General features: G+C 41.8%; 1 protein-coding gene across 1 annotated transcript in view; it reads right to left on the minus strand.

Annotated features, from left to right (window-relative positions):
* Window positions 1–12,419, minus strand: part of LOC127576130 (von Willebrand factor A domain-containing protein 3B-like) — a 123,762-nt gene that overhangs the window by 86,875 nt on the left and 24,468 nt on the right. The window contains exons 6-8 of the mRNA XM_052026517.1: window positions 10,933–11,057; window positions 4,199–4,315; window positions 2,130–2,320 (exon numbers count right to left, since the gene is read on the minus strand). Of these exons, the coding sequence (XP_051882477.1) occupies window positions 2,130–2,320; window positions 4,199–4,315; window positions 10,933–11,057 (433 nt within the window). The remainder of the gene's footprint in view (window positions 1–2,129; window positions 2,321–4,198; window positions 4,316–10,932; window positions 11,058–12,419) is intronic.

A 12,419-nucleotide genomic window follows, 5' to 3' on the forward strand; every position in this document is an offset into this window, starting at 1 on the left:
TCAAAATAATTTCAGAGGTGTTTATTTTTACATTGACATTGATATGATCATCAATTATTGGAAATTTGATTTATGTATCATGATATTTCCCCCACCCACCACCAAAAAAATTGAAATTATGGGGCTTGTAAAACACAATGCATTGTTTGAGCATGCCCAGTATCTTGGATATGGCAATAAAGAAAAGCTTCTAATGTGCTCAGCAGTGGGCTGATATAACTAATCACAAATACATGGGCTAAAAGATGATCAGTCCAGAAAAAGGGTCTCAACCCGAAACATCGACTGTGCAGTTCTCCACAGATGCTGCCTGATCCAGTGAGTTCCTCCAGCAGTTTGTTTTTTGCTCCAGATTCCAGTATCTGCAGTCTCTTCTGTCTTCTGAAACAGAGTTTACAGGCTTGATACTGAACGGCCCCTGAAGTCAAGGATCTGCTACTAATGCAGCCCCATTACTTCTGAAGCAAAAAGATCAGTAACTTCATGCTGCCTGCTCAAATAATGATTGCTGAATCTCAGCAGGAAGGCACTATGGTGTGTGCCAAACACTATTTAAAGCTCAGATGTATTACTTTAATTCAGCCTGCACCTTTTAACATCTGAGGTGCATTGCAGCATTGTGGTTCAGTCATTATTGGGTTTAGTCTGACATGAAAACTTGGTCTGAGTGCAACAGATAAGGCTGAATCATTTGCAACCATCTTCTGCCAGACGTGTGAAAGGAACAATTCATCTTGGTCCCATCAACAGGTTCCATCATCACAAAAGCCAGAAACTGCTAAAGCCACAGGATATACCAAAAGCTAAAAGTCATGACAACATGCCAGTTGTACTACTGAAGACTTGCTCTGCAGAACCAGCCATGTCTTTACTCAAACTGTTCTAGCAGATTTACATTATGGTGATTATTACTGACTTTAACCTAACTTTACCAGCCACATGAATACTGTATTTTCAAATAAAAGCTCACAGTGAGACCCTGGAAAATGTTAGATTATGAGAACCACGACTTAGATTTAGAGGGTGAAATTCACCCCTGCCTTCAATGCACTGTTGCAGTTCAATGCACAATCTTCCTCAATCGACTTCAATGCACAATCACAGCCTTTCTGTATTTGGAGACCAAGTTCTCAGAACAGGCACAAACTCATAGTCTACGGGTAGCAATAATTCCTGCCTTCCTGAGTCTCTGCGTCTGAGACCTGGACTACTTACAACAGAGATATCACCAATGACGCCTCAGCAAAATCCTTCAAATTCTCTGGAAGAATAAGCGAATCAACATCAGTGTCCTCTTCCAGGCCAACATGCCCAGCATTAAGGCCTTAGTTATCCTCAGTCAACTATGTTGGCCAAGCTACATTGCTGACAAACAGTTCCAAAACAGGCACCCTATTCCGAGCTCTATCATGTGAGAGATTACCAAGTGGAGAGAAGAAACATTTCAAAGATTGCCCAAAGCCTCCTTGATTCCCAGTGTCTCCTGGGAATCTCTGGCCCATGACCACCTGAAGTGGAGAAGGATGGCATTAAGAATCTTGGGTCCATTCACTGGGTGCATAAAATAGCTGCTAAAGGGGCGCACCAACTACCCACCCTCCCATCCTGTCAAGCACCTCCTGCCTGTCTTTAAAACAGTCATCAGTTCCATATTGGCCTCATTAGCCACTTCAGAACCCAAGTCACCTTCGTCCTCGAGTGACTGCTCAAGAAAAAGCATTTACAAGAACAGGTCCAAAGCTGGGCATCCTGTGGTGAGTGACTCACCTGCTGACACCACAAAGCCTTTCCACCATCGATGAGGTCTGCAACCTTCCAGTTCCAACAACCTTCAGGGCGTATCTTCCAAGACAGCAGCCCACCTGATCAGCACTCCATCCGCCACTTTATATGCTCACTCCTCTACTACTAGTACACTGTGTGTACCATGTATAAAATACACTCCAGCAACCAGAAAAAACTTCTTCAACAACCCTCTAAATCTATGATTGAAAACCAAAAAAGGCACAAATGCTTGAAATTTGAAATAAAAACAGAGAAAATCCTCCGGGGATACCCAGCAGGTCAGGCAGCATCTGTGGAGAAAGAAATTGAGTTAATATCTATTCCTTGTTTCAAACCTCACTTACTGCATCAGTCTGAATGCACTCATTCACTGGCTTCCCTTTTATGTCCACCACGCCATCAGAATGGCGAAAGGCACAGTCGACAAGTGCATCATAGAACGTCAGTTTACGAGCCTTCAATCCGTACTGCTCAAGCCACTTCTTTGAAGTGATATAGTCCTCTGTTTTTGATGGTGACGGCTGATGGACGGGCACTGTTTCCTCATAAAAGCAAAACACAGAAAGGGAAAGAATGACAGATCATTGATTAATAAAAGCAGGTATATACTTTTCCATAGATGCAACAACTCCTAATGATATTATAATTTACAGATATTAATAATTCATGACAGGAATTAGGTATTCTAAGGAGAAAGCATCTTTACTATGCAGCTTTATTCTATAGATAAATCTTTCCTACAGGCTTTGTGTCTCTGAGTTTATCTATGCCTAAACTCTTCCACCCTCACTCCTCATACCTTTGAATTCCAGAATGCAGAGCTTTCTTTCTATTTGATTTAACAAATTACACAGCAGACCTGCCAATGAATACAGAGTGGTTTATTGATATTAATGTAGCCATGACAACTAAAAGCCACCCTTGCAGATGTAAAATGTTTGCAAGTCAACAAAAGCTCAGGATTCAGTTAAGAGAAGAGTCTATAAGCTAAATGAATTACTGTATGCAAAGATTAGGTTACTGGACTAATAATTAGGGGCCAGACTGTTGATCTGAAGACATGAGTTTGAATTCCCACCAGAGAATTTAAATTGAATGACCAAAATAAATTTAGAATTAAAAAATAGCATAAATAATGATGACCACAAAACCACTAGAATGTTATAAAAACCCATTTGATTCACTAATGTCCATCAGGAAAGGAAATTTGCCAATATATTCAACACTGAGGTAAACAGATTTTTGGTCTTTAGATGTGTCAAGGGCTACGAGGAACAGGCAGGGAACTGGAGCTGAGGCCATGATTGTATTCAGTTGTGGACCAATTCCTGTTTCTCATGTTCTTCTATTACCGAATCTGGCCTAGATACAATGCCAAATGTATCAACACGGCTGATACTCCTGGCCTCTGAAATAGCCCTCTAAACTATTGATTTCAGGAGGCAATTAGGGATCATTTATAAGTGTGGCCTTGACAGTAGAGTTGAAACATGAACAAATAAAATGGAAAGCAATTACTCTATTATTACTCAAAGAATAACGGGCAAACTTCAACTTTCAGTGGGAGTACATTTTACAGTGTGTTTCAATGGGGGGAGCATTTGGGGAACAGTGATCAAAATGCTTCTAGGTTAGAGGCGAATGCAAGCATGAAAATCTCCAACCCTTACAGTGCCTTGCACAAACACAATATACCAAATGGCCCTTGTCCGTGATGTATAGGGCTGTCATTCCGTGATTATTCATTACGTATACATTACTGCTAATTTCTTGTTAGCATTTGCCTCGTTTCTATGGAGGACTTAGTTTGTAGCTTAGAATTATTTCTCCAGATCAGATAGAATTGTAATGATTACGGTGAAAATATGATGTTAAAATTATATTTTCTGCAATTTTAAAATCCTCTGCAGTCTTAATCACTTAAATGTTAGCTATTTTTGTATTTCCCTTAAAAATATTGATTGCTAGCAGCTAAAGAGAAGTTTTATTCACAGTCTTTTGTAGGTAGATGAAAATGTAGTCAAAGTGAGAAACAATCAGATATCCAGATATGTAGGGATACAACAGATTGGTTGTGATTTTTTTAATCTCACTCTGCCACCCACTAAACTTGATCAAGAAAGAGCGAAGAGACAACTCAGTCCCTGGCCTCTACCACAACCACACTCCAATCAGTCATTGGTGGAAGCAGAAAGAGCATGGGCTTACTCAAACTGCGATTATGTTTTTTTTGTGAGTTTCTCTTTCTTTTGAAACTGGGTAAAAATCTGTCATCTCTTGCCTTCTCAAAGATGTCCCAGTTAAGACTAACAGTCTGTTAGAGTGAACTGTGTCATTCAAGTGTACACAATTCTAGCTATGCGGTTGGTTCAGTGATTCATTCGATCAAAGGTTAATCACTAAAATATAACACCTGCATTAATCGTGGTCCGAGGGGCCCCTGTAACAATGGTTTGAACTTCTGCCAATGTGTTTCTGGCTTCCTCTATCTCGCACCAGATGAGAAACACATCTTCTCTCACTCCAGCCCCTGAAAGAACACAGACTAATTACACTTCTTGTTTTGTATTGCAGTCTTTATTGATTAAATCTTTAACCACAATCTGACAGTTTGAGACGTGCTGGAAGAATTAGATGCAAATGAAAGCATGTAAAACACACAATCTATGAGATAAGCTGTAAACCTCAGCACAGGTCTTAAGCCTTTGTGCAGTTTAGTGCTAGAATGCAAGTTTCAGTTGGTCAACATGAACTAAGCACGGCAAGTATCTGGAAGAATTAGCTAATACTCGAACAAATGAGTCCTGTCATAATTGCTGACATTATTCACAAGCTTCTATCACCTTAGTTAAAAAGGACAAAATATAAATATTCAACAACTGTCGATGGGACCTTTGCACAAAGAAGTTTTGTAAATAAACTACAATGTAGCCATTTTGGTTTTGCTACTAGTATTAAGCAAAAATAGTTTACAATCTGGATAAAACAAATGATAAAGAATTAACAAAGCTTCTGATTCAATTTCTCTTTCTGCTTAGGATGGGAATCTTTCCCGTGGCAAACCTCTGAGTTCTCACTTTACAATGCGTCACTACAGCAACTTGGAATTTATATTTTAAAAGAAAAAGGGAAGTTTAAGAGAAAAGCATTCTTTTCCTGGAATATCGCTCCATTTAATAAGTGTAGATTAATACAAAACAGGAAATCTAAAGATTGACTTCCCACTCCCACCAAACAATCGTTCAGCCAATTGGGGTGCAGACATTCAATAGTCCCATGCCTAACCAGGGCATTCAGTTTCTCCACCATTCTTCTAATGCACTTTCCAAGAACCTAATGTTCAAGATATTTGTGCTCAGTCTGCATAAACCCCTCTCACTGCTAACTTCCTTGCCAACTTCTACTGGCTCCCAAAGGCATAAAATTCAAAATCATTATCTACAAGTTTTTCAGTGACAAGTGTAATCTTTTCCAAGCTTGACATCACTGCCCTTGTCTTTCAGTCCTCTGTTTTTTGTGCATCTTCCCTTCCCTCTTTAGAATTTGTAGGGGAACCTTCAGCCATCCTAGTCGTATCCACTGTAACCGTCTCGCTGAACTACATCACCTTGCTTCTACTCTCCCCATCTTCATGTACTTCCTCAGAATATCTCAGTAAAGTTCTGCTACAGAGCTATTTGGAAATCCTGATGGTTCAGCATCTGTCCCAGCAGGTGATGTTCGACACGTTCCCTTTCAACTCACCAGGTCCCTGGTTTCCTTGCTCGCTCCGCACTTACCTGGGCCCCAGTTCCTGTTCCCATTTTCCACTCTCGGGAGCCCCTGCTTCCCGAGCTACATTTCCATTCATTTGGCACCTGGGTCCCACACTCCCCTTCACACACCAGCGCCCTGGGTCCCACACTCCCCTTCACACACCAGCGCCCTGGGTCCCACACTCCCCTTCACACACCAGCGCCCTGGGTCCCACACTCCCCTTCACACACCAGCGCCCTGGGTCCCACACTCCCCTTCACACACCAGCGCCCTGGGTCCCACACGCCCCTTCACACACCAGCGCCCTGGGTCCCACACGCCCCTTCACACACCAGCGCCCTGGGTCCCACACTCCCCTTCACACACCAGCGCCCTGGGTCCCACACTCCCCTTCACACACCAGCGCCCTGGGTCCCACACTCCCCTTCACACACCAGCGCCCTGGGTCCCACACTCCCCTTCACACACCAGCGCCCTGGGTCCTACACTCCCCTTCACACACCAGCGCCCTGGGTCCTACACTGCCTTTCACTCAGCAGGACCTCAGTTCTCACTCTCCCTCTCCACTTACTGGGGTCCCTGTTCCTGTTCTTGCCTCAAACCTATCTGGTTCATTAGAAAATGTTCTGTAAATTCAAGTTCATTGTCATGGGCATACGTACCCAGCTTATTAATGTCATGAAGATTAGCTTTTTGCAGTAGCAGCACAGTACGTTACATGACAAACATAAATTATGTAAATTTAAATTAACAAATTATTCATAACTTACATGACAAAATAAAACAAAAATTAACATAACAACTTAAGTTGAACATCTAAATAAGAGTGAATTGAAATTGTGTCAAGGTATCAAGCAGCTTGGAAAATCTGTTATTCTGGCACTACCAAGGTGCTGATTGTGCTGGATTATTTACTATACAACCTCCATATTAACCACACCAAACAAATGTAAATTTTTCTGGTGACATTCAATAGGATGGTGACAATGGGCAAACCTACCTAATTCATCTTTCCAGAGAACGCAGTTCACTGAGTCTATCATAACTCTAACATTTACCCTTAATAAGTCTGTCATTTACCTTTTGGGCTGGAATACACATCAAAGTAAAAAGCTATAATTCAGTCATGTTCTCTTATCAACTTCCAGTTGTTCACTGACAGCTGCATGAGACACCAGGGACAACTGCTGACAGAAATTTATGAAAGCAGTGTACGTAGCTTTCCCCTGTGGTGCTCTATGATCTCCTCGAAAGCTTCCACCTGCAACCTGCCAGTGTTTTGTTTCTCCTTAAGCAGCTCCTCAGGGCTGAGGATGATCTGCCTCCAATCCCATCTTGTGCGTCCTTTGAGGGACCTGCAGACACTGCCACAGGTTAGGCAGGTGATGCTTGACAAGACGGGTGGGCGGAGAGGCTTCATGTACCTCTTTGCTAAGAGGCTTCATGTACTCCTGTTACAGAGACCTAAAGTTCTCAGTACCTTAATGGATGCTTCTCCAGGAGCGTGATCAGATTTAGTCCAAGGATTCCCACAAGTTAGTCAGGATTTTATACATCTTCAAGAATGCTTTGAGGATACCCTCAAAGTGCTTTCTCTTCCTTACTGGGAATCAATTGCCAAGATGGAGCTCAGCGTGAAGTCCTTGTTTTGATTGCCCCATCAGAGCCTGTTGAGAATGATCAAAGTCTCAAAGCTAGCGATATTGGACTGGGGCAGAACGCTGATATAGGTACATCTATTCTGCTGATAGAGCATTTTGCACTGGCAGGGTTAGTGGTACTTCTCCAAAGCTTTGAGGTATCTGCTGCAGGTTGCCCACATCTCCAACAGATACAGGAAGGCAGGGATCACTGCTGCTCTGTAAACCAAGCTTAATGCCAGGTTTCAGGCCTTGGTCCTCAAACACACTATTCCTCAACACAATGATGCAATCACGAAGTAGGCACACCAGCGGCTCTACCTCGTTAGGAGTTTGAGGAGATTTGGTGTGTCACCAAAGGCTCTTACAAATTTCCATAGATGTATGGTGGAGAGTACCCTGACTGATTGCATCACAGCCTGATATGGACCCTCCAATGAACAGGATCACAAGAGGCTGCAGAGGGTTATAGACTCACCCAGCTCCATCTTGGACTCAACCATCCCCACCATCGAGGACATCTTCAAGAGGCAGTAACTCAAGAAGGCACCATCCATCATTAAGGACCCTCAACATCCAGGACACACCCTCTTCTCATTACTACCATCAGGGAGGAGGTACAGATCCACAGTCAACAGTTCAGGAACAGCTTCTTCCCCTCTGCCATCAGATTTCTGAACGATCCATGAACCCATGGACACTACCTTATGATTCCTTTTTTTTGGCACTATTTATTTATTTTGTGATTTATAGATTTCATGTCTCGGCACAGTACTGCTGCCGCCAAATAACAAATTTCACTTCATATGTGAGTGATAATAAACCTGATTCTGATTCCTCAGGTGGCCACTTGGTGTACTGGCACACTGAGATACTACACTGGAGGGCTGGAAAGTGTAAAGTGTGAAACTCATCCTTTATGCAGAGCAGGGCCACTGCGTCCTCCAGATACACGATCAGAAGTCAGTAGGAGCAGTGAAGCCCAAGGACCTTGCTGCAGAGCAAAGTCCACAGACCTCCTCTTATCATTGACAAAGATCGTCAACAACTGGGAGCACAGCACAAGTTCGTCCACTAGGCACAGCCTCCCAACCCAACATGAGCCATTTAATCCTATACTTTGTTTTCTCTCCATTAACCCAATTCTTAAAATATTACCCTAATCCCATGTGCTCTAATTTTGTTTAATAGATTTGACATCCTATGGAGGGCCTTCTGCAAGTTCAAATACACCACATATCCAGATTCCCCATTACATATTCTGTTGGTCACAACCTCAAAAAATTCCAACTGTCTAATCATGATTTCTCTTTCATAAATCCAAGTGGGCTCTGTTCAGTCCCATTTTGATTTTCTCACTGCCTTGTCAGCATTTCCTTATAACACTTTACCTATTTTCTCTCCCCCTCCTTTACTTAAATAATGGGGCTAGCTATCTTCCAGTCTGTGGAACCATTGTAGAATATATGGAATTTTGGAAATAGCAACCAATGTACTAACTCTTTTGTTATCTCCTAGAAGAGCTGCTGTTTCACAGCTCCAGACATCCAGGTTCAATCCCGACCTCCGGTGATCTCTGTGAGGAGCTTGCACATTCTTTCTGAAACTGTGCGTGGGTTTTCTCTGGGTGTTCTGTTTTCCTCCCACATTCCAAAGGCTGGCAAGTTGTGAGGGCTAATTAGCCACTAAGAATTCCCCTGTTATGTATAGGTGAGTGATAGAATATGGTGGGTGGGGGATCTGATGGGAACGTGGGAAGAATAAAATAGGATTAGTTGAAATGGTTGCTTGATGGTTGGCACAGAATCAGTGGGTCAAAGGATGTTTCCCTGCCATATAGAACACAGAACAGCACAACACAGAAACAAGCCCTTTGGCCCACAATGCCTGCACAGAACATGATGCTGAATTAAACTAAATCCTTTCTGCCTGTACATGATCCACGTCCCTCCATTCTCTGCATATTCATGTGTGTATCTAACAGCCTCTCAAACACCACTATCACATCTGCTTCCACCACCACCCCTGGCAGCCTGTTTACCTACTAAAAGTTTTTTTTATTACACACTGTGTATAAAAAACTTGCCCTGCACATTTTAAAAGAGATTACTTTCCCCCCTCACCTTAAAAGCATGTCCTCTAGTATTTGAGATTTCTACTCTGGGAAAGAGATTCTGACTGTTATCTAACTCTATGATTCTATCACTCCTTCAAAACCCTGGGATGCAGCTCATTAGGACCTGGGGATTTATCACCTTTCGTCCCCTTAACTTCTCAAATACTATTTCTTTTCCTAATTTTTTTTTGAACCTCTCATTCACCCTTGTTGCCTCACCTCATTCACCCTGCTGCTCTTCACTTTTTCCGAGATATTTCTCTGTCTTTTCTGTGAAGACAGGCAAAAAGTATTTTTTTTAAATTTCTCAGTCATTTCCAAGTTCTCCAACATGACTTCTCCCGGCTCATTCCATAGTAAGTCACATTAACTTCTTCCAAAGAGTTACTGTTATAGACCGGTTTCCTGGTTTTCATTAGATTACTCCTATATTCTATTTCTCCCTTCTTTAACAATACCTTTGTTCTTCTTTGCTGAATTCTGAAACTTCCCTGTCCTCAGGCTTGCTGTTCTATTTGGCAATATTATCCTTTGATCTAATACTATCTTTAACTTCTCTTGTGACTATAGCTGGACTACTTTTCCCATTTGTTTTTTTTGTGCCTTAAGGGGGCATAAATTGACTGTAAATTATGTCTTACTTCATTAAAAGTAACCTATTGCTTGTTTATTGTAAGACAACTTAATGTAGTTTTGCAATCTATTACAGCCAGCTCATACCTTATACTTTCATCATTTATTTTTTTGGAGATTAAACTACTTTCAATATTTATATGATTACTGTTCTCTAAATGTCCTTTAACAATCAGATTATTAAATACTCTTCCTCATTGCAGAATATTAGATCTAAAATAGTCTGGTCTCTTGCCGGTTCCTTAAAATACTGATCTAGTAAACCATCTCTTGTAAACTCCATGAATGCATCTTCCAAGCTATCACTGCTCATTTGGTTTGCATAGTCTATAGATTCTCCCATGAAGTCAGCAAAATGTCCTTGAGCTCTTGCCACACTATTCCCTGCAGACCTAAGCAACTGAAGGCAACAGCAAAAAACACAACAGACCAGCAGATTTGCAGCAACAGGCAACAGAAATCAACCTCAACCAACCTGTAAGTAGTTGATGAGTCCTTTGCACAGCACAAGTTGGAGGACAGTTCCTTCACATTGCTGAGCGCATGTTCAGCTATTCAGGCTTAAGAGAGGGCATTAACTGGACCTTCAAATACATTGTTAATGTCAAAGTAGCATTGCATACTGCTTGACATCATGATCTGCTCTATATACCCACGGTGACCATTTAGTGTGTGCATGCAAGTACCTTCACCAATACAACTTGCCCCATAAAATATCTGAGGTGCATCACGGATGCCACACTAGATCTCCAGGGGTACTTGAAGCTCCCTTAGGGAGAATATTATCAATATGAATCTCATGCCATAACTGTGAAATGCTTTTACAGTTGTGATGTACAATGTACTTTCTTCCTTTTTCCAAGTACAATGAAGTCAATTGAGTAAGAATTAACTCTGCTCTTTTTATACAAACACCAGCCTTTTAAGAACATATAAGAATAGAAGCATATTCAGGTGAAATATATCTCCAGCTGATGTTCAATCCCTGTGAGAACCACTAACCTGGTGGCACACCACCAATAAGTTTCCTGTGGATCTTTGGAACTTGAGTATCAGTGTCATTTAAGCCAATGGTGGAAGATGTTTCCTCCTCTTCATATTCATTTATTAGAGCAAATGCATGAAATCTGCCGGGATATAAGCATGTGTACATTAAGAACCAAATACTAATGACCAACAGAGACACCACAATGCTGAGTATTTCAGGATCCACTTGTCTCAACGGCTTTCACACTTTAATAACTTGGCTAAAAATCAGCACTGCGGTCTTACAACGTGTGATCTAATCAGCTAAGTAATTCCAAGCTGACTAAAAGCCTTGAACATTGATTGAGAGGAAAAAGCTACAGAGTAATAGGAAAAATGAAAGAAGAAACGTTTTGAGGCCAGGAGTAAAGTCTGGGACCAGAGGTATGAGTTGATTCTTGGCAAACCTAATGTTATAATTTCTTCACAGAAGCATTAAGGTGTAGGATACATCCATCGAAAGAGAAGCAAAACACAAAACTGCTGGAGAAGCTCAGCGGGTCAAGCAGCATCTGTGAAGGGGAAAGGAACTATCAATGTTTTGGGTCGAGACCCTGTGTCAAGACTGATTCCAGCAATGCAGTCTCTTGGATGCCTGAGACAAATGAAATTCCATGGGAACAGTGGATGGAAAACAACAAGAAAAATCAGTTTGGGTTCTGGAAATACTTAAAGCTTAGCGACCTGGAGTCACCAATGTCTTTCAACAATCATAAAGAATCAAATGGGACCCGTGCTCATCACCAATTTGTAATACGTTCACTCAAACATTAAGGCACATTGTACGTACATCAAAAAAGGCAGTGGTTTATTTCCAAGGCAGAACACTTAACCCATAAAGTCATAGAGTTATACAGTACATAAATAGGCCCTTCAGCCCAACTTGTGCTGACCAAGATGTCTACCTGAACTAGTCCTGTTTGCCTGCATTTGGCCCAAATTCCTCTAAATCTTTCCTATCCATGTACCTGTCTAAATATCTTTCAGACATTGTAATTATACCCGTCTCTACAGCTTCCTCTGAAAGTTCTTTCCATGTATTCGCCACTGTGTGTGTGAAAAAGTTGCTTCTCAGGACCTTTTTAAATCTTTCCCCTCTCACTTTAAATCTATGTCCTCAAGTTTTAGACTCCCCTACCCTGGAAAAAAGACTGATCATCCACCTCATACACACCCCTCATGATTTTATAAACCTCTACATCGCCTATCAGCCTCCTATGCTCCAGGGAAAAAAGATCCAACCTATCCAGCCTCTCCTTATAACTCAAGTCCTCCAGTTCCAGTAACATCCACACGAATCTTTTCTGCAGTCTTTCCAGCTTAATGACACCCTTCCTATAGCCAGGTGACCAGAACTGTGCACAATGTTCCAAGTGTGGTCTCAACAAGAACTCGCACAGTTGCAACGTGCTTCATCTCCAAGCTCTTGCTACAGCGTTCCAGTCAGTGTCATAAGGTGTACC

Source organism: Pristis pectinata, chromosome 11 (assembly GCF_009764475.1).
Source record: "Pristis pectinata isolate sPriPec2 chromosome 11, sPriPec2.1.pri, whole genome shotgun sequence".
Lineage (NCBI taxonomy): Eukaryota > Metazoa > Chordata > Chondrichthyes > Rhinopristiformes > Pristidae > Pristis > Pristis pectinata.